The sequence below is a fragment of the Empidonax traillii genome, unplaced genomic scaffold (assembly GCF_003031625.1).
Source record: "Empidonax traillii isolate 1590-97213 ecotype Southwest subspecies unplaced genomic scaffold, ASM303162v1 scaffold322:size1131127, whole genome shotgun sequence".
NCBI lineage: Eukaryota > Metazoa > Chordata > Aves > Passeriformes > Tyrannidae > Empidonax > Empidonax traillii.
Genome location: NW_020955515.1, coordinates 137,074 through 154,856, shown reverse-complemented (window position 1 = coordinate 154,856; position 17,783 = coordinate 137,074). Strand labels below are relative to the sequence as shown.

At 52.0% G+C, this 17,783-nt stretch overlaps 3 protein-coding genes across 5 annotated transcripts; 2 read left to right on the top strand and 1 right to left on the bottom strand.

Annotated features, from left to right (window-relative positions):
- The first annotated feature begins 767 nt into the window (after positions 1–767).
- P2RX5 (purinergic receptor P2X 5) lies at positions 768–10,107 on the top strand. Of its 2 annotated transcripts, none has more exons than XM_027891563.1 (12): positions 768–1,010; positions 3,206–3,356; positions 4,112–4,231; positions 5,619–5,694; positions 6,027–6,123; positions 6,513–6,593; positions 7,383–7,521; positions 8,140–8,276; positions 8,518–8,611; positions 9,131–9,196; positions 9,416–9,498; positions 9,930–10,107. In XM_027891563.1, exons 1-12 carry the CDS (start codon positions 874–876, stop codon positions 10,003–10,005), a joined length of 1,257 nt encoding a protein of 418 aa, XP_027747364.1. In that variant the 5' UTR covers positions 768–873; the 3' UTR covers positions 10,006–10,107. The 2 variants fall into 2 exon arrangements, with proteins under 2 accessions (XP_027747364.1, XP_027747365.1); XM_027891564.1 differs by having other exon boundaries at positions 774–1,010; positions 4,112–4,183.
- Positions 10,108–12,794: 2,687 nt separating this feature from the next.
- Positions 12,795–13,567, bottom strand: EMC6 (ER membrane protein complex subunit 6). The gene is made up of 2 exons (XM_027891515.1): positions 13,419–13,567; positions 12,795–13,312 (listed from the first exon to the last, which is right to left on the bottom strand). Exon 2 carries the CDS (start codon positions 13,279–13,281, stop codon positions 12,949–12,951), a length of 333 nt encoding a protein of 110 aa, XP_027747316.1. The 5' UTR covers positions 13,282–13,312; positions 13,419–13,567; the 3' UTR covers positions 12,795–12,948.
- A 155-nt stretch (positions 13,568–13,722) lies between these two features.
- TAX1BP3 (Tax1 binding protein 3) lies at positions 13,723–17,612 on the top strand. 2 transcript variants are annotated; one of them, XM_027891575.1, is made up of 4 exons: positions 13,723–13,835; positions 15,293–15,412; positions 15,707–15,784; positions 16,010–17,612. In XM_027891575.1, exons 1-4 carry the CDS (start codon positions 13,797–13,799, stop codon positions 16,145–16,147), a joined length of 375 nt encoding a protein of 124 aa, XP_027747376.1. In that variant the 5' UTR covers positions 13,723–13,796; the 3' UTR covers positions 16,148–17,612. The 2 variants fall into 2 exon arrangements, with proteins under 2 accessions (XP_027747376.1, XP_027747375.1); XM_027891574.1 differs by having other exon boundaries at positions 13,805–13,906.
- Positions 17,613–17,783: the final 171 nt, after the last annotated feature.

Genomic DNA, 17,783 nt, shown 5'->3' with positions numbered 1-17,783 from the left:
TTTAATTCATTGCTGCAGTGAGCAGGGGAGCAAAGGCAGCTGCTGTGTCATGGTTGGACCATCAATGACCTTGTGCTGTTGGTCCCTAATGACCAAGAATGGAATGGGGGCAGCTCCAAAAGCTCCAAAGCCTCATAAAACTGAGAGCTGGGTCTTTAGCTGTCAGAGAGTGACAGCCTTTGGGGAAAGGTGTGACTGGCCTGGCTGGGAACCTCTTGCCCACGTTGCTTCCTGAAACAAAACCAGCCTGCTTGCCCTGCCTGTCACCTGCGCTCATTTCCTCAGGTCCAGTTTTAAGAAATTATTGTCTATGATGATTGTTCCTTAACCACATGCAGAGTTCATTTATTAATTCCTTAATCTGGGGGTTTGGTGGCTTTTTGTAGTAGCCAGGCAGATATTTTTGATGACCGACAAGGACCCCAGCTCTCGCAGCTCGTGTGAACGTTTAAGAAACTAAAAATTTAACCCTGTTACATTTGTCATCCTGTAAAGGCTGGAGAAGGGCTTTAATCCTTAGCAGTGAGAGACTGTAACTGTGTCACCTCGGGTGCTGCAATGCTGCTTCATGCTATAACATGTTTCGTTCTAAACGTTTTGTGGGGGACAGAAGGGGACCAAACAGATGCGGGCAGGGGGGAGGGGGGTTTCCCAGGGGATGAATCAGCTGGAAAGCAGCTCAGGAAGGATCTGATCTTGGCGCAGCTGCTGGTCTGGGAGCCGAGAGCTGCCGTGGAGCAGCTGACAGGAGGGGAGGAGATCGGTGCGAGGGGTTGGTGTGTCGGGTTTCCAGGCAGAGCACGTGTGGGCAGCGAGAGCCCCGAGCGCCGCCGCTGCTCCAGCAGCTCCCGCGGAGCGCGGCGAGCCGGGGCCATGGGGCAGGTGGCTTGGAAGGCTCTGTTCCTGTCGCTCTTCGACTACAAGACCGAGAAGTACGTCATTGCCAAGAACAAGAAGGTGGGGGTCCTCTACCGAGTGGTGCAGCTCTCCGTGCTGGCTTACCTGGTGGGGTAAGGATCGCCCTGTGCTTCACGTGCTGCTGGGGGTGCCTTTGCTTGCTGAGCTGTGCTGAGGAGCGGTGCGGGATGCTCTGCACACAGAGACAGCCTGCTGTGCCTCCCGATCTTGATGCAGATAGCTGGGCATGTTGGTACAGCTGCGTTTTGTAACGTCTGGTAGGTTATACCTGATTTTTCACCCGCTAGGGATCACTGGATTCGGCTCTACCTTTCAGATGAAGGTCTGGTTAAAAATAGCCCCAGTGCCACTCGGGCTTTGCACTGCATTATTTATATCTTTATTTCTGTATGCGGTGGGAATGGAGCCAAAGCTTAACACCTGACTCGTTAGGAACAATAGCATTTAGGGCAATGGTGCCGAGCCTCGGGATACACCTGGGTTATCTGCAGGACAGCACGGCATGCTCAAGCCTAAACGGGAGGGAACCCAGCAGAAAGTGGGAGATTTCTCTGCTGGAGTGGGCTGCAGCAGCCGGGACTGTGGGGGCTGAGGCAGCGGGAATGTCGCTGCCTCGCATTCATTTCAGAGCAGGGCGAGCTGGCGTGGAAATAGCTGGAGCAGCACTCAGGAAAGGCCCAGTTCTGCAAGAGGCTGGTCACACTGGCATGTAATGGGCACAGTGATAGTCCTTGCAGGCTCAGACCTGGAATTATCCAACCTATATGATGCTATCATTTCCTGAGTTTCTGAGGCTTTTCAGATTGTGATACCTAAAGCCTGTACCCTCACTCTTTGTGCTCCTGAGTCCCTTCACCTTTCTTGCACCTCGTGTTTTCACTGATTAAATATAGCAGAGTCATTTTTACGTGCTGGGTTTATTTTTAGAAGGCTGTGCAGTCCCAGAGCCTGCTCCAGTGAGCAGAGCACGAGTGAAGTCTCAGCAGTCTGGCACGGACCGGCTGCTAAAGGAGCAATCCTGTGGATAACATTGCTGAGGACACATCCTCTGTCCAAGAGGGATCCAGCATGACCAGTGGCTGTGAGTGGTCAGAGACTGGCTATTTTTCTCCCTTGGCATCTCCTGCCTTCTGCAAACCCTTGGCACCGATGGTCCCTGCAGTGACTCCCAGACTGGGGTTACAGCTCAGGAACATGTACCTGTTCGAAGGCTGGCTTGGGGTGGGGATCATCCAACCCCTCTGGATTGTTTCCTGCAGCTGCCATTTCTTCCACCATTCTCTGCAGAAAATAAGGGTCTGCTTTTGAGCCCTCCTGGGAGAGGAAATGGGTGTTCTGAGGAAAATGGGAAAGCAGGAAACTTCGCAGGGGTGGGGAGTGTTGTTATCCAGGTTTGTCACATGTAGCAGGTAAAGGGCAGTGTGGCCAGTGCTGCTCAGGCTGGGATGGCCCTTTCTCTCCCTGAGTGCCCTGCAGGTCAGTGCACTGCCCAGGGGAGCTGTGCCAGCAGATCCAACCTCTGTCCCTCTCCCCAAATCTGCCCCAGCACCCTCAGCTTCTTCAAGGGTCTGAGTGATTTGTTGTCCTGGCAGGTGATTTTGGCAGTACTGTGGGGAAGCTGGAAGAATTTTATTTAAACCAGAGGTTTTCACCCAGGGAAATGGAATTCTTGCTGCTTCCAGTGGAGGGAAGTAAGCAAAGTCTTTCCTTGGGCTGCTTGGCCAGGCAGCAGCAGCTCTCCCAGGTGTGCAGTCAGGTTGTTACCATGACAGCAGCTTACAGAGCATCCTGTATCCAGATGAGAATATTCCCTACAGGTTAGGAGTATCCAGCTCACCTGCAGGAGTTGCATCTCCCCAGCCATGGATTGTTGCTGACCAGCAGCCCATTGACAAGGAGGTGAAGTGGGAGAGTTGTGCTCATGTGAAACCATCCACACTCCTCACTGCAACCTGCAAAAAGCTTGTTTTGTTTCTCATTTCAAGAAGGCAGAGCCCTGCCCCCCCCCTCTCCTTTTCTGAGGTTGCTGAGTGTAGCACAGGACAGGGAGGTGGGAGGCTTTGGTTTTTTACCTCATGACCAGTTATTACACATTTCCCTGCTGTGGATAAGCACAGCTTGTGTCAAGGAGTTTATTCTATATTTGTGGCAGGAGTTACAGAGGGTTTGGTGTCACTGGCCTGCTTTGATTTGCTCTTGGATGGTCTTTGACCTTGGTGTGAATCTTTACTGGTTGACTTGTTGCCTGAACCGCCCCCTAACGCTGCTGCCTGCTGTGTTCACACAGGTGGGTGTTTGTTGTCAAGAAAGGCTATCAGGACACAGACACATCTCTCCAGAGCTCTGTCATCACCAAGCTGAAAGGGGTGGCCTTCACCAACACCTCGGAGCTGGGGGAGAGGCTGTGGGATGTCGCAGACTACGTCATCCCTCCACAGGTTGGCATGGGAGATGGAAAGAAAATGTGGTGCAATTAAGAGTGATGAGGGTTGCTGGAAAAGTGTCTGGTTGAACCTGCCCTGCTGCTTCCTTGGCTTGGACACCGTGAGATGCACAGGGGAGAGGTGGCAGCAGATGTGGCCCAACACCAGCTGGAATTCCCCCAGCTGTGCTTGCCAGGGGCAGTTGTGCTTTCACTACATGGAAGGGTGTGAGGGGAAAACCAGGGTCCTGTGCTGACAGGACAGAAAGCTGTAAGATGAACAATTTAACTGCCTGTACATAAGAATAAAAACTCCCCCCAGACCTGTGGCTGTGTTCTCTGCTTCCACCAGTTTGAGTGCAAAGCCTCAGCCCAACACGTGCTGTGCAGCAGGAGGGTCGGGCAGCTGCTTGTGGTGCCTCAGTCCCAGCTGTGGGGACACCGAGCAAGTGACTGGAGTGCACACCCAGGGATGAAATGGTGGCACTGACCAGTATGTGTGAACTGGTGTTTTACTGGGAGGTGCTCAGGGCTGCCCTGCCTCCCCCCACGCCCGTGGGCTGGCTCTTGTGGCTGTGGGTGCACCCACAGCAGGAGGGACCTCATCCAAACTAAAATCCAGACAAAGGGTGCTGTTGTATCTCAGCCTGCAAACCCTCTGAAGAGAGGGAGGTTGTGCTCTCCTGCTGAGAGCTGCATCCTCCTTGCAACAAGTGCTTCGAAAATAAATCAGGTTTTCTAACCCTTCCTGCTTTACTCTGTTTGTTTTAGGGTGAAAGCGTCTTCTTTGTCATGACGAATCTGATCGTGACCCCAAACCAGAGACAAGCCACCTGTCCTGAGGTAGGAAGAACTGAGCCCCTTGGCCCCCAGACCCCTACAAAAGCAGGGGTAAGAACTCACAGAGGACATCAGGGGAGCAGCGACCAGAGGAAGGATGGAAGGCGCACGGTTTTTCTCTGTAGTGGGATATCTCAGCTGGGGAATCAGACTGGTTACTGCAAACCTGGCAGGCTCAGCTGTCTTAATTTCCAGGGGCACTGATCATGTAGAGCCTTCCTGACCCGAGGTGAAGGTGTTGGATTTCTGCCCAAGCCAGGCAGTGACTGCTCAGGGTCAGAGAAGGCCACGGGAAAACGACTTGGAGGTGACTCAGTGCAGTTACTCTCAGGGTAGAGGAGGCTCTCTGAGAGCCCCATCCTGGGAAGGGCTGAACGCTCAGGCTTTCATTCCCTTCCAGACACAGGAGGGTTCTTGGCACCTTCCAGAACGTGCCCTGTGGGCCAGAGGCGTGAGGTCTGTGTGTCATGTGGAAATGTCCTCAGTGGAGAAGGGGCTGGAGCCTGGGGGAGGAGGGCGCTGGCTGCGCTGGGAGCGCCTTTCCCTGCGGCACTGATGGATTTTCCACGTCTCGGGCAGGGCAGGGAGCACAGCTGGATTGCTGAGGACGCGGCTGTCCTCTAGTGGCTGCAGGAACCCTCCGTGTAGCCGGGAGAGAGGCGATTTTGGGCTGGAGAGCTTGCAGCTTAGATCCGAGCTAGGGTTACCTCTTAGGGTGAAGCACCGTGGCCTCCAGCCTGGTTTTGGTGAGTGCCAGGTGATGTCTGGGGTTTGTTTGCAGTCTGTCCCTCTCCAGCCCGAGCAGAACCCGAAATCAGGACCGTGTGGCTGATTCCTGGTGTTGCTGGTGGTGTGATGTGCCGAGCTGTTGGCATGACCCACACTTACCACTTCAGCTTCATCTTTTTAGTGTTCATATTAAAAGGGGGTAAACAATGTTAGCTTGAATTTTACTTAATAGCTTCAACTTTTTAACTCTGTAGTTCTTACTTAAACATTGGTTAACGATAGGAAGAAGGAATTTGAGAGATTAGTAAAACATGCAGCTCTGTTCAGTGACCTGCATACCCCAGAGAACTAAAACAACAGAAGATTGTTCAGATAGACAAAATTAAATCAAGTCATCTCCAACTAAAGATTGATGTTGATGTCTTGTAAAAATAAGATATGAAACTATTTCAAGGATTGTTAGGTAGAAGAAATTTAGGTTATCTTTGACTAAAGATTGATGCTGGTGCCTTGTAACAATAAGACTGTCAGGGAGGGACTTGGGATGCTGAAGTGTAGAAATGGTCACAAAATCCCTGTTTCAATATAGAGAATTCCCCCCACAGCAGCAGCCCTTTCATACCCCCTGAGCCCTGTGTCCTGTTGCAGGTCTCGCTTCTGTCCTCAGGATTCCGTGATTCTGATCCTGTGATTCTCTTGCCCTTTGCAGAGTGCCAGCATTCCCGATGCCCTGTGCCACAGGGACGAGGACTGCCTGGAAGGGCAAGCAGTGGTGGCTGGCAATGGTAAGGGAAGGGTCCTTCCTCCTCTACTGTGTTTGGTGTCCCTCAGAGGCCTCAGCCTGGTGACACTCCCAGAGATCTCTGGTCACAGGGAGCAGCAAAGCCTTTCTTTTCTTTACCATCTCTTACTGAGATTGCTGCCTCGCTTCCAGCTCTGCCCTGGCTGGGCCAGGGCACCCTGGGCTGCTCAGAAAACCAACAAGAGAGTGTTTGTTCCAGCTGAGAGGCCCTTTCACAGCAGGGAGGAGGGAGAAAATCATCTATTTTCATGTGCCCTGTAGGCAAGGAGGGGAGGTGATTGCTCTGCGTGACCTTTTCTGTGTGTCTGCTCGCAGGGGTTAAGACTGGCCGTTGTTTGAAAGACAGGGACAGCACCAGAGGGACTTGTGAGATACTGGCCTGGTGCCCAGTGGAGAAAAGATCCAAGCCCAAGTACGTGGCCGTCCTATCCCGTTTCCAAGCTTGAGTTGCTCGGCTTGCGTGTCACTCAGGGCAGTTTCTGTGTTTCCTCTGCTTGGCTGCTTGCTGGATGTTGGTTGTTCAGTGCAGGAGGGAGCTCTGCAAGGCCCCCCTGGCAGGACTGGCCCTCTGCTCCCCCTGCTTAGCTCACTGGCCGTCCCAGGGCTGTTCCCAGCTCTCGGGGTGTCCCTTCAATCTGCACCCTCCTCATCAACTCCCTGCTGGCAGCGTGGGGGAAGGTGGCACAGCTGACCCGGTGCCATCCAACCTGTTGGATGAGGCTGTTTCTAAAATGGCAATTCAAGATTTAGCACGTGGGCAGGGCACAAATGTAAGACAGAGAACAAACCCTTCTTTTCCAGGAAACCCCTTCTTGGCAGTGCAGAAAACTTCACTGTTTACATCAAGAACTCAATTCGCTTCCCCAAGTTTAAGTTCTCCAAGTAAGTGCAGGTGCCTGGAGATCCCTCTGTCCTCTCCACCAGGGAACCAATAACCTCTGTTTGCTCCACTGTCCTTCTCCTGCTGGAGGGGTGGGCTGGGGAGGTGGGTGTTCCCTCTGCTTTGGCTTCAGGCTGCGCAGAAACAAGGAGATAATGAGGGCTTGGAGCTTCTCAGAGAGCAATTGGGAGAAGGAAGGCTGTCCTTCCCTGGATGAGGTCTGGTGGTTCCTGCAGCTTGGGATGCAGCAGAACTCCTAAGGCAGATGGATCTCTGCCAACCAGTGCATAGTCCTGAGCTGCTTCTGCTCAACAGATATTCCTCCTCTTCCATGAAAACAAAGGTGCCTGGACAAGGCTGGGAAAAATGCAGATTTAAAATAGTTGTTTGCATTTGCTGCTGCAATATGAACAAACAAAGTTTAGTTTGCAGTGTAGAAAGGAGTGTGTTCTGGTTATTCTCCTGGGCTCAGATAGGCATTTTTAGCATCCTTATTGGTTTGCCTTGAGAAAACCAGGTGGCCCTGGAGCAGTTTGGCAACCTGCTCCATGCCAGCCCTTTCTTGAGCCCAGATTCAGGTGGCCAAGTCCCTGTCTGTCCTGGAGGTCATTTTGGGGGGGGAGGGGGATGGGCAGGCTGCTTTCCCTGGGCCAGCAGCAGGTTGGTGGGGCTGGTGGCACGGGGCCATTTCTGGGGCTTTGGGAAAATCTCTTGTCTCTGCAGCCTTGGTGCAGGCTGTGGAGACAAGGAAAGAGGGACACAGGGCGGATTTCCCTCTTCCCCACGTGCAGGATGAATGTGCTGGCAACTGACAACGAGTCCTACCTGAAGACCTGCCGCTACAGTGCCGAGCATCCCTACTGCCCCATCTTCGTGCTGGGGAACATCGTCCGCTGGGCTGGGGGCAACTTCCAGGAAATGGCCTTGGGGGTAGGAGTGTCCCCTGGGCTCACTTGTCTTTCCAGCTGGTTGTTCTGTGTGCTGAGTGGCCGTGAGGGCAGTCACTGTCCTTTCTGCTGCCCAGGGAGCTGCCTCCTGTCCAGGCTGCACTGGAGGGTTGCCAGTGCTTGAAGTCAAGCTGGTCCCGTTTGTCCCGTCCCCAGGGAATGGGAGGCAGGGTGATGTGGGTCCTCTGGAAGAGCTGGTCGGGTCAGTTATCTGTTATTCTGCCCAAACCTCTGCCAGCAGGGATTTTGTGTTTAATTTCAACATTACTGCACCATTGGTTTAAACCCAGAACTTCAGGGTTCCTGCATAAAAGAATCTTCTCAAGTGAAGTGTGTTACAGCCACTTAAATTAGTGGAATCAGTGTCCTGGGAGAAAGCTCCTCAGAAAGGAGCACAGGGGAGGCTGGGATTGTGTGTAGATGAATGGGATTAATATCCCACCTGAACTGGGCCCATCCAGGGGAGTGTGTGCCCATGTCTGGGACCAGAAATGCAGATTCTTGGCCCTGGGGAAAACTCGCCCAAGGGCCTGAGAAATTTGAAGACACTTTAACTGAACTAAGCTTTAAACAACTCACCCTGTCTCTCTCTTTTGTTAAGGGTGGTGTGATAGGAATTCAGATTGAGTGGAACTGTGATCTTGATAAAGCCCCTTCTGAATGTAATCCTCACTATTCTTTTAGCCGGCTGGATAACAAGTCTGCAGAAACGTCCATCTCTTCTGGGTACAACTTCAGGTGGGTAAAGAGGAGGCCACAATCAGCACTGCAGTTGGGCTGGGCTGGTTTGACTTGCAGGAGTTGGAGGCTGGCAGTGGAGTGGCACCAGCCTGTGCCAGGCACTGCCCCAGCCAAGCTGCAGGGGAGGGAGGGAGGGAGTTGTGCTCCTGGCAGGCTAAAGCTGCCAGGGGAACAGATCTGTTTGAAGAGTGAGTTCAGAGGGGCAGATGGAGTTAAAACCAGCATTGTTGTGTTCCAGGTTTGCCAAATATTACCGGGATGCTGAGGGGGTTGACTACCGGACGCTCATTAAAGCCTACGGAATCCGCTTCGATGTGATGGTCAATGGCAAGGTGAGGTCCCAGGCCAGAATATTCCAGAGAAATTTATCTCCAGGGGACACTTCTCAGTGGGAAGGCAGCTCTAGGATGAGGGAAGCCTCTCTGGCTTGTCACAGGAAAGGGCTCTTCCCATCCGATCATGTGGAGCTAACCCTGCGTTAGGGAGATGACCTGGAGTGCAGCTGAGCCTGCACCTCCTCTACCTAAAACCAGGCTCATGTAAAGCCTGACAGAAGTAAAAACACCCCAGAGACTTATTTTCTATGCATATGCACTGCAGAAAAAAACAGAGAAGCCTAATTCAGGGATGATGCAAGCTCAGAACTGCAGCCAGGGGCAGTTGGATCTGAGACACACACAGACCTTCAGCCTCCAAGATTGTTCACTGCGGATCTGCCACGGTTGTGTCTGCTCCATGGGAACAAAACACACCCACAGGCAGCAGCAGCTTCCCCTGTGCAGTACCACACCCTTCAGTTTGTTCTGTGGGCTGTTCTCTCACCGATTGCTTCATGACTTTTCTTCTTCCAGGCAGGGAAATTTAACATCATTCCCACCATTATCAATGTCAGTTCGGGGCTGGCGCTCATGGGAGCGGTAAGTGAATGTTTTCCCTTAAACTATCACATTGGGACCCAGACCCCTCCTGTAGCTGTAAGGGGGAGATATATAACATATATACCCCATAAAATGCTTGGAGAATGAATGAAAACACAGCTTCTACAAGTGATTCTTTAATTCATGCTCATTGCTAACGAGATCAGAACACTTCCTCTTCTATTCCAAAGAGAAAACACAAGTTCTTTCTCTTTGCAGGGAGCCTTCTTTTGTGACCTGGTGTTGCTGTATCTGATTAAGAAGAGTAATTTTTATCGAGGCAAAAAGTATGAGGAAGTGAAGTAAGTGAGCTTGACTTTGTGTTGTGTCATGGCTTGTTGTTATGAGTAATAGAAATAGGAGGAGATACAGGAGCACAGTAACTGTCAATGGCAAACAAAGGCCAATGCCAGGGAAATATATTCCTCCCAATGAGTTTAGCCAAGTTTCTGGCTCCCTCTGTAATTCATTGCTGCAGTGAGCTGGGGAGCAAAGGCAGCTGCTGTGTCAGGGCTGGACTGTCAATGATCTTGTACTGTTGATCCCCAATGACCGAGAGTGAAATTGGGGCAGCTCCAAAAGCCTCATGAAACAGAAATCTGGGGGTTTAGCTGTACAGAGGGGTCTCTAGGGTAAGGTGGGACTGGCTTGGCTGGGAACCTCTTACCCATGTCGCTTCCTGAAATAAGACCAGCCTGCTTGCCCTGTCTGTCACCTGTGCTTGTTTCCTCAGGTCCAATTCCAGGAAGTCGTTGTCGAGTCCTACACCCAACGGGAATCAGAGCCCGGACCAGCTGGGCGGGCTCTGAGCACAGCGATGGCTCTGCCAGCTGGACTTGTGCTCCAGGAAAACCACACAGGTGTGAAACCACACCAGCACCAGGAGGTGGAGATCAGGGATACTGCCTATTACCAGGATTCCCAGAGGAAAAAAAAAGTGTCCTATAAAGACTGCCCTTCTTCCCTGAGATTTCCCTGGTATCCCGAGCTTGCAACAGTGTGCCGCCACTCTGGATTTATAAAAGGATTTTATAAAAGGACAAAGAAGGCACCAAATGAATGTTTTTATATCCACTGGTAGATGTATCCGTACCCACGCCCGTAGCCAGCGTTGTCCCGTGGCTGTGCTTTGATTCCACGCGTGGAAGAGCCGTGATGGGAACCACCAGTGGCACTTTGAGAAGGGCTGAGGCTGAGCTCCGACCTGTCTCCTGCAGGGAAGTGTGGAATTTGAGCGGCTCTCGGAGCTGGGGAAGGGGCTGTTGTCCTGCAGGGCCTGTGGCAGGGTGGGGCAGTCGCTCCCGTGGGGGTGTGTAACTATTAGGATGTGGAAATGGTGCTTCTCCCGGAAAAGCCTTCCCAAGGTGCTCTGCTCGTCTCAGGAGCAGCAGGAGCAGGTCCTGCCCAGAGAACCCTGGCTGGGGCTCAGCTGCCTCACCTGCTGCCCCATCCCTGCCCCCAGCTGGCTCAGAAAACCAACATTTCAGAGCCTGCAGGGCTCTGCAGCAAGGCAGGGACAGACAGTTTTGGGGGTCCCAGTGAGAGAGATGGGGGTTAATGCACTGAAAAGCAACACAGCCCTGGGAGCACCTGCACAGGGGTGCTTTTAGGTTCTGCCTCCTTTGCTCAGTGCCTGGTTTCACTTGCTCTGTATTGTCCTTCCTGCTCGTGCTGGGGAGGTCTGGACGGGGCACTTAAAGCTTCTGTGTTTCTCACAGTACCCTGAACTGCACTGCAGATGGAAAAGGGGAGCCTTGCCAGGCTCCCCCAAATACACCAACAGCAGGAAAATTTAAAGACATCTGTGCTACTTCAACATTGGTAACTTCCAGGAAATACAAGTGCTTCTTTGTTTCTCGGTAGAGAAATCGGTCTCACTGCAGCCCATTTTGTCAGTTTATGCTCATGTGGAGATGTAACTAATTTCAGAAAAGGGCTTATAGAGCATCATTGTTTAAAGTTTGCATGTTCTTGAGCTGACAGGAACTGACTCACCAGCTCCTGAAGACAGCAGTAAATCAATATTTCTGCCTCATTTAGAGCTTGCACAGCATGGCTCGGCACAGGCCGAGCAGAGTTCTGAAGTGCTGACAGTCACCACTTACTGGGAGTCCTTGTGATAACTGATGGAATGTTTCTGTGCACTCTCTGAATACCAAGATTTAAAGGGCTCCTGCTGCAGTGTCCCTACACATTTCTGGACAGAGGGAAGGTGGCCTTAAGGGAGCTGCTGCCACTGAGTGTCTGCACAAACAGCACCAGCAGCTGTACCTACCTCTGCTGCAACTTCTTTGAAGTGGTTGTTCTGAGGTACAGGTTGATTCTAAATTAAAATTCACCTCTGTTAGCAGTGTCAAACTCTGAATCCAGTCATTGATAGCAACCCCACCCAGTCTAGTTCACTCCCTCTGCTTCTGTGCATTGAGTCAAAAATGTAGCTAGGAAATAGAACAGTGGAGGTAATTTAGGATAAGCTGTGTGCCTCTGACCTCATCCAAAACCTCTTCTCCAGGCAAACACCACTCATCACGTGTGTAACTGCACTAGTCAGGCCTTTCAGAGTTACAACAGCCCGGCCTTTTGACTGTCAGGGGTTAATTCCAGTTGAGTCATTTTTAGATGGTGAAATACACGGTGAACCCCACATGTGGCATCAAGCCCAGGCACAACCCGTGGAGACCAAGTTGCTCATCACACCACACAAAGCTGACTGTGCTCTGCTGAAACCACTGTTTTAACTCGACAAAACAACCTCCTCTTTTCAGAGGACCAAAGCTATTTCCTGAATTTAAAGTCTTGAGGCCTCCAAAATTCCCTAGAACGTTTCCCTTCTTTATACTGTTTAACACAATTCCCAACAACCCTTGCTGTTAATAAAAAATAACCAGATTCCTTCTCAGGAGCTTGTTTCTTGAATTTTATTTGGTTTTTTTTCTCATTGTATTGAATGTACAGCACTAAAATGTGTCCCTTCAGGGCAGTGCTCCCCAAGACTGTTCTGCACAGGCTGTATCAGGTTTCACACATCACCTGCTCTTGGTGACACACTGATGTAAGAAAGTCAATTGAGCAGGGGCAGCGCCAGAGGGAAGGTATTACCTGTATGGTGGCTGAATTGTCCTCTCTGGAACCACAACACTGCACTGATCACTTACAGAACGTGCCAGCAGGGGTGTTGGTTGTCTGTGGATCATTTCACAGAGCAGCACTGAAAATGAGTGAAGTGTTTGACTTGTGAGAGCACCATTTAGTGACTTTTCTGGTAGCCAGTGTCATTTGTGGTTACATGTACAGACAGCAATTGTGGGAGAGAACATTTGCACTAGCAGCTCAAATACATTTCTGTACCAAACCTTTACTTACACCTTATTACGTGATTTCCTTGTGTCAGTGGATTATTGCAGAGCTGTTACACACTGCTCCAGAAGCATTTGTGTGTAGGGGCAGGCAGCAAATCCAGAGGGGACTGTAACTAGTGCATCTTACCCCCAAAAAATGATACAAGGGATTACAATAACCAAACCCATGTCTGTGTCTGCATTTAGGGACAGAAATTATCACTTAGCCAGCAAACAAACACTCACAGGAGGCGCCCAAGTGGTGCTTCACATTCAGTTTTAATTAGAACAGTGCTACTGATTAATTTGGACATAATTTACCGACAGCATTAACGACACGAGCCATGGAAAAGAGCCTGGAAGGTGAGCCGGCCTATCGTGTAGTGACTTTTGGCAACAGTCCTCGTGCCCCGCTCAGTACACGTGGACCATCCCGTAGAGGAAAGTCCAGAACAGGACGTAGGTGAAGAGCCCCCCCACGAGCCCCCCCGTGAAGAGCGGCCGCCGCGACTTGAAGTACTTGTTCCACCGGCGCCCGGCCTTCAGCACCAGCAGCACGGAGAGCAGGACGGAGGCCAGGAAGTAGAAGATGAAGCCGTGCAGGCCGGTGAGGCCCAGGATGCCGGCGGTGGCGCCCGACAGGGCGGACACGGAGGTGCGGCAATAGTCCAGGATGGCCGCGTTGCCCCGCACGGCCGCCTCGCTGATGAACTGCGGCCCCTCGCGCTTGGCCACCACGCCGGCCATGGTTCCCCCGCGGCGACCTCCCGGGGTGGCACTGCGGTGAAGCACAGACAAGGCTGGACGAGCCCGGCGGGGCTGTGCGAGCCCCGAGCCCGCCCTCAGCGAGCCGGCCCCTCAGCGGCCCTCCCGCCCCCCGGTACCTCTCATCCACGGCGGCGCGCAGCTCCGCGGGACCGCCGCTCCGTCACGCCTCGCACCCTGCCAAGGGACAGCACACAGCGCCCGTCACCGGGCCCCACCGCCACCTCCCGCCCCGCTGGGCCAGGCCGGACCGGGCCGGGCCGAACCTCCCGCCCCGCGGGCCCCGCCGGGCCCGACCCGCACCTACCGCACCGCCCACACCGCCCGCCCGCCATCTTGGCGCGGGGGCCCACGGGACGCGGACGCGCGCGGGGCGCGCCGCGGGCGGGGCGGCACCCGATTGGCTGGAGGAGGGAAGGGGGCGGGGCCGGGCGAGGCGCTTTTGTTCGGGCGGCGACGTGAAGGGAAAGAGAGAGAGAGGGGAGAGAGAGAGAGAGATGGCGTTTGTCCCGGGACAGCCCGTCACCGCCGTGGTGGTGAGCGGGGACAGGGGGCACGGGGGGAGATGATGGCGTTTGTCCCGGGACAGCCCGTCACCGCCGTGGTGGTGAGCGGGGACAGGGGGCACGGGGGGAGATGATGGCGTTTGTCCCGGGACAGCCCGTCACCGCCGGGAGGATGTTCATCCCCGGAGGATTGTCCCGGGGCAGCCCCGGTCCGTGGCTGCTCGGAGGGAGCGGGCGAAGGGTGTGGGACGGGACGGGGCCAGAGGTGGCGGTGCCGCCTGGCAGCGCCCTGCGGGCTGTCAGCGGGCGGAGGTGCCCGCCGGGGGTGGGTGCCGGCTGCGGGGAGGGAGCGGGCGAAGGGCGCGGTCCGCCCGGCCCCGCTTGCCGCGGGGGCTGTCAGAGCTCGGCCGGCCCCGCCGGGCACTCGGGGCACAAGCGCCTCTGTGCTCCCGGGTGGGAGAACTGGGGGGAAGGTCCGCAGGTCCGAGGGACAGACCCCTGCCTAGGCTCGCCGGCTGCTCGGGTATTGCTTGAGAAAAGAGGGGACGAGTGGCCGTGATCGGCTGAAGCGCCTTCTCCCGGTACCAGGACCACCGGGATAAAGCACCTGCTTGCCTGGGTGGGGTTTAGGAAGCAGAGCTTTTAAAGTGAGGTAATTGCACACAGTGCAAGTGAAGGACTCTGTGCCTTCCAGTGGTTGGAACATTAAAGGTGGTTGTGCCCTGGGAGTGTGACTGGTACCTCGTTTGCAACAGGCTGCACAGTCCCCCCCCGTGTCTGAGAGCTGACAGCCCTGAGCACATCCTGCTGTGGATCCCACTGTGGATCCACTGATCCCAGTCAGTCTGGATCCCAGGAGGGCCTGAGTCCAGTGCCTGTGAGGAATTCTCACAGTTTGGGCTGGAAGGGACCTTTAAAGGTCACCTCATCCAGCCCTGGAATAAGCAGGAACATCTTCCAGTAGATAGGCTGAAATCACCTTTTGAGAGGTTATTGTGCCAGTTAAGACCGTGGCTCTTCATCCTGGCTCAGGAATTGCTGGCATTTGTACAATGCTGACATAATGCATAAAGCTTGTCAGATGCCTGTGTGCATCTGGCAGCAAGGAACCTGCCCCTGGATTACAAAAGTGTGGATAAGTTATCCTGAAAAAGAACCATCCTAATAATAGGTTGTCATTTCTGCTGATAGGACTAGCAGGAACACAGGGCACGTGGGTAACAAGTGAGATGAGGCCGGTCATGAGTGACTGCTGGTTATCAAGGCATGAGTCATGTTTAAAGAGACCTGCTCTGGTTTTAGTGTTGTTCCCTTCTATCCCCAGGCAGGGGATAAAGCTCTGAGTAATTAAGGTGCTCGGCTGTGTCATGGCATGAGAACCCTTGGGCTGAGCACAGAATGGCTTCCTGTCCTATCTCTGTCTGAAACACACAAGATTTCTTCCAGTCATCACAACACTCAGCTATTTTATCTCCTCCTCTTTTCAGCAAAGAATTGAAATCCATAAGCTTCGTCAAGGTGACAATTTGATTCTGGGATTCAGCATCGGGGGTGGCATTGATCAGGACCCTACTCAGAATCCTTTCTCTGAAGACAAGACTGACAAGGTCAGATGCTCTTTTCCTGCAGCAGCTCCTTCTCCAAAAGGCTGAGGGATCCAACTCAGCATCTGTCTTTGTCCTCTCACATCACTACTACCGAAGTTGCCTCATTATCACTTGCAAAGTGAAGTTGTTTAAATGAGCTCTCCCCCTCTTCCATTGACCAACATTGCACAAGCCTTTTTTTTAAACTAGAATTCCACAAATACACTATAAAGTATTTTTGCATTGTAGTAGAATGGCCCTTGAGTATTTAATGCTCCCATCTTTAGTGAATGAGCACTTCATTTTTTTTTCCAGGGTATCTATGTAACGAGGGTGACAGAGGGAGGCCCAGCAGAAGTTGCAGGACTCCAGATTGGAGATAAGATCATGCAGGTAAACACCCAAATAACACAGAACTAACACAGCACCACGGGCACACTGCACACAAACATCTGCTGGGGAAAAACGGTCATCTGGGTACTTGCCAGGAGAGTTTGTGGGGTTTGTTTATAAACTGAGCTGTGGCATAAGCATATCCACTGCATGGTTCTTGACAGAACACCAACAGGACACCTGTGAGTCCCTGCACCTGCCTCATTTCATGTCTTTTTCCTCCAGGTGAATGGCTGGGACATGACAATGGTGACCCATGACCAGGCCAGGAAGAGGCTGACAAAAAGGAACGAGGAGGTTGTCCGGCTGCTGGTGACCAGGCAATCCCTGCAGAAGGCTGTGCAGCAATCCATGATGTCCTAATCAGTCATGGAGCTGGGGAAGGGTTAGGGAGGGAGATGTATAGGCTGGTATCAAAGAAAGAAACAAATGCTAGACTGGAACAGGTTGTCTGGAAGGGGTGCACGTTCCTACCTGTGGTAAACACTACTTTTTAATTTTAACTTCCTCTGGTGTAACTGGCAGTAGTAAAACAATAGTCCCCATCAGCAGAGTGCTTCTCTAAAGTCTGCCCTGCAGGTACATGGCAAGACTTTTGTCATTGTGGCTTTTGGGGCAGGACAAACTCTACTTACCTAAGAGCAACTGGAAAAGCCTTAACTTTGACAGGATTCTCCTGTAACAAAAAAAGCTTCCTATTTTAAGAGGAAATGTGGCTTCTGCCATGAAAAACCAGAGGGTTTGCTGTGCCTAAGCTTTTAGCAGTGAGCTGTCCTGTCCCTTCCATGCTATCCAATTAAAATGCCAGAATGAAGAGCTGCACACTGCTGTGGGGAGGAGCACTGTACTAATCCCACACCCTGTGAGGGCTGCAGAGTGTGCTGAAGGGTTTGGGGCATTTCAGCTCCCTGCAAAGATCCCATGTACAAAGCAGCCTCTTCAGACAAGAAACAACTGAGTAGCACACAAGTGTTAGAGCAGTCCCTGGGAAGAACACTACAGCTTCATGGACACTACAGTTCAGCCTCCCTGGCAGAATAAAACCTTAATTCTCCTTGTTCCCAAGTAATTTGGAGCATCAGATGAACTGAGTTTAAATTAAAGGAATATGGAGCAGGAAAGAAAACAGTGTTGCTGAACTTACCAAAAAAAAAAAAAGCTGCTTGTATCCCTTGAGTTTTCAATTCTTCATTCCACTTCTATCAGTCTTGAAATGGGGAGGGGTAGATTTTGGTTTGTCTTCTAGAAGACTTGGTGTAAATCACTGATTTATTGGATGGAAGAGATGAATATGCCAGTAACTTGCAAAAGTGCCTCTTGACCAAATTTAAACTTCTAGTAGGATACTAAGTTGTTTAAATCAACATGCCACAGGATTGAGGATTCTGGCTGCAACACTAAGTTCATGACCTGGCATCCTGTGGTTGGTTAGCCAGCCAGCTTTACAGTTACACAAAAACTGGAGTTTTTAATCCTCTTCAGTTGATTTCTACATATCTAGACTTTCCTTCAGCAGTCTTCAGGTAAGCTGTTGTAAATAGAACACGAGGAGGTGGCAGACTAACTTATTCAGTACATTACTGCTGTGCCATGTTGTGATTGATGCATCTCAGACTGTTCTGTGCACACCAGCAGATGCCTCTTTACCAATTTTATATCTATGGAATGACTACAATCCTGCTTTTGAATTTTTGTAACTTAAGAATTCCGTGGTAAATTTTAAGTCTTTCAAGTTGAAGTTATTTTTGTTACTATAAAGGATACACTGCTATTTGTACTGCTATTTCACTTGATTTTACACACAATAAAACAAAGTTGGATTTCCTGAGCTGTTTCTCCTTACATTTAAGAGTGCCACATCACTTGGATGCCTCCAGCAGAGACCTCTTGGCTGGCTTGGAGTGTGGACTGAGGTCAGTAAGGTCTGGTGTCACTGGTGGGTAGTTGTGGTGTTACTGAGCTGTCAAACTTCACCTGGGTTCTAGATGGGGAGAACCTG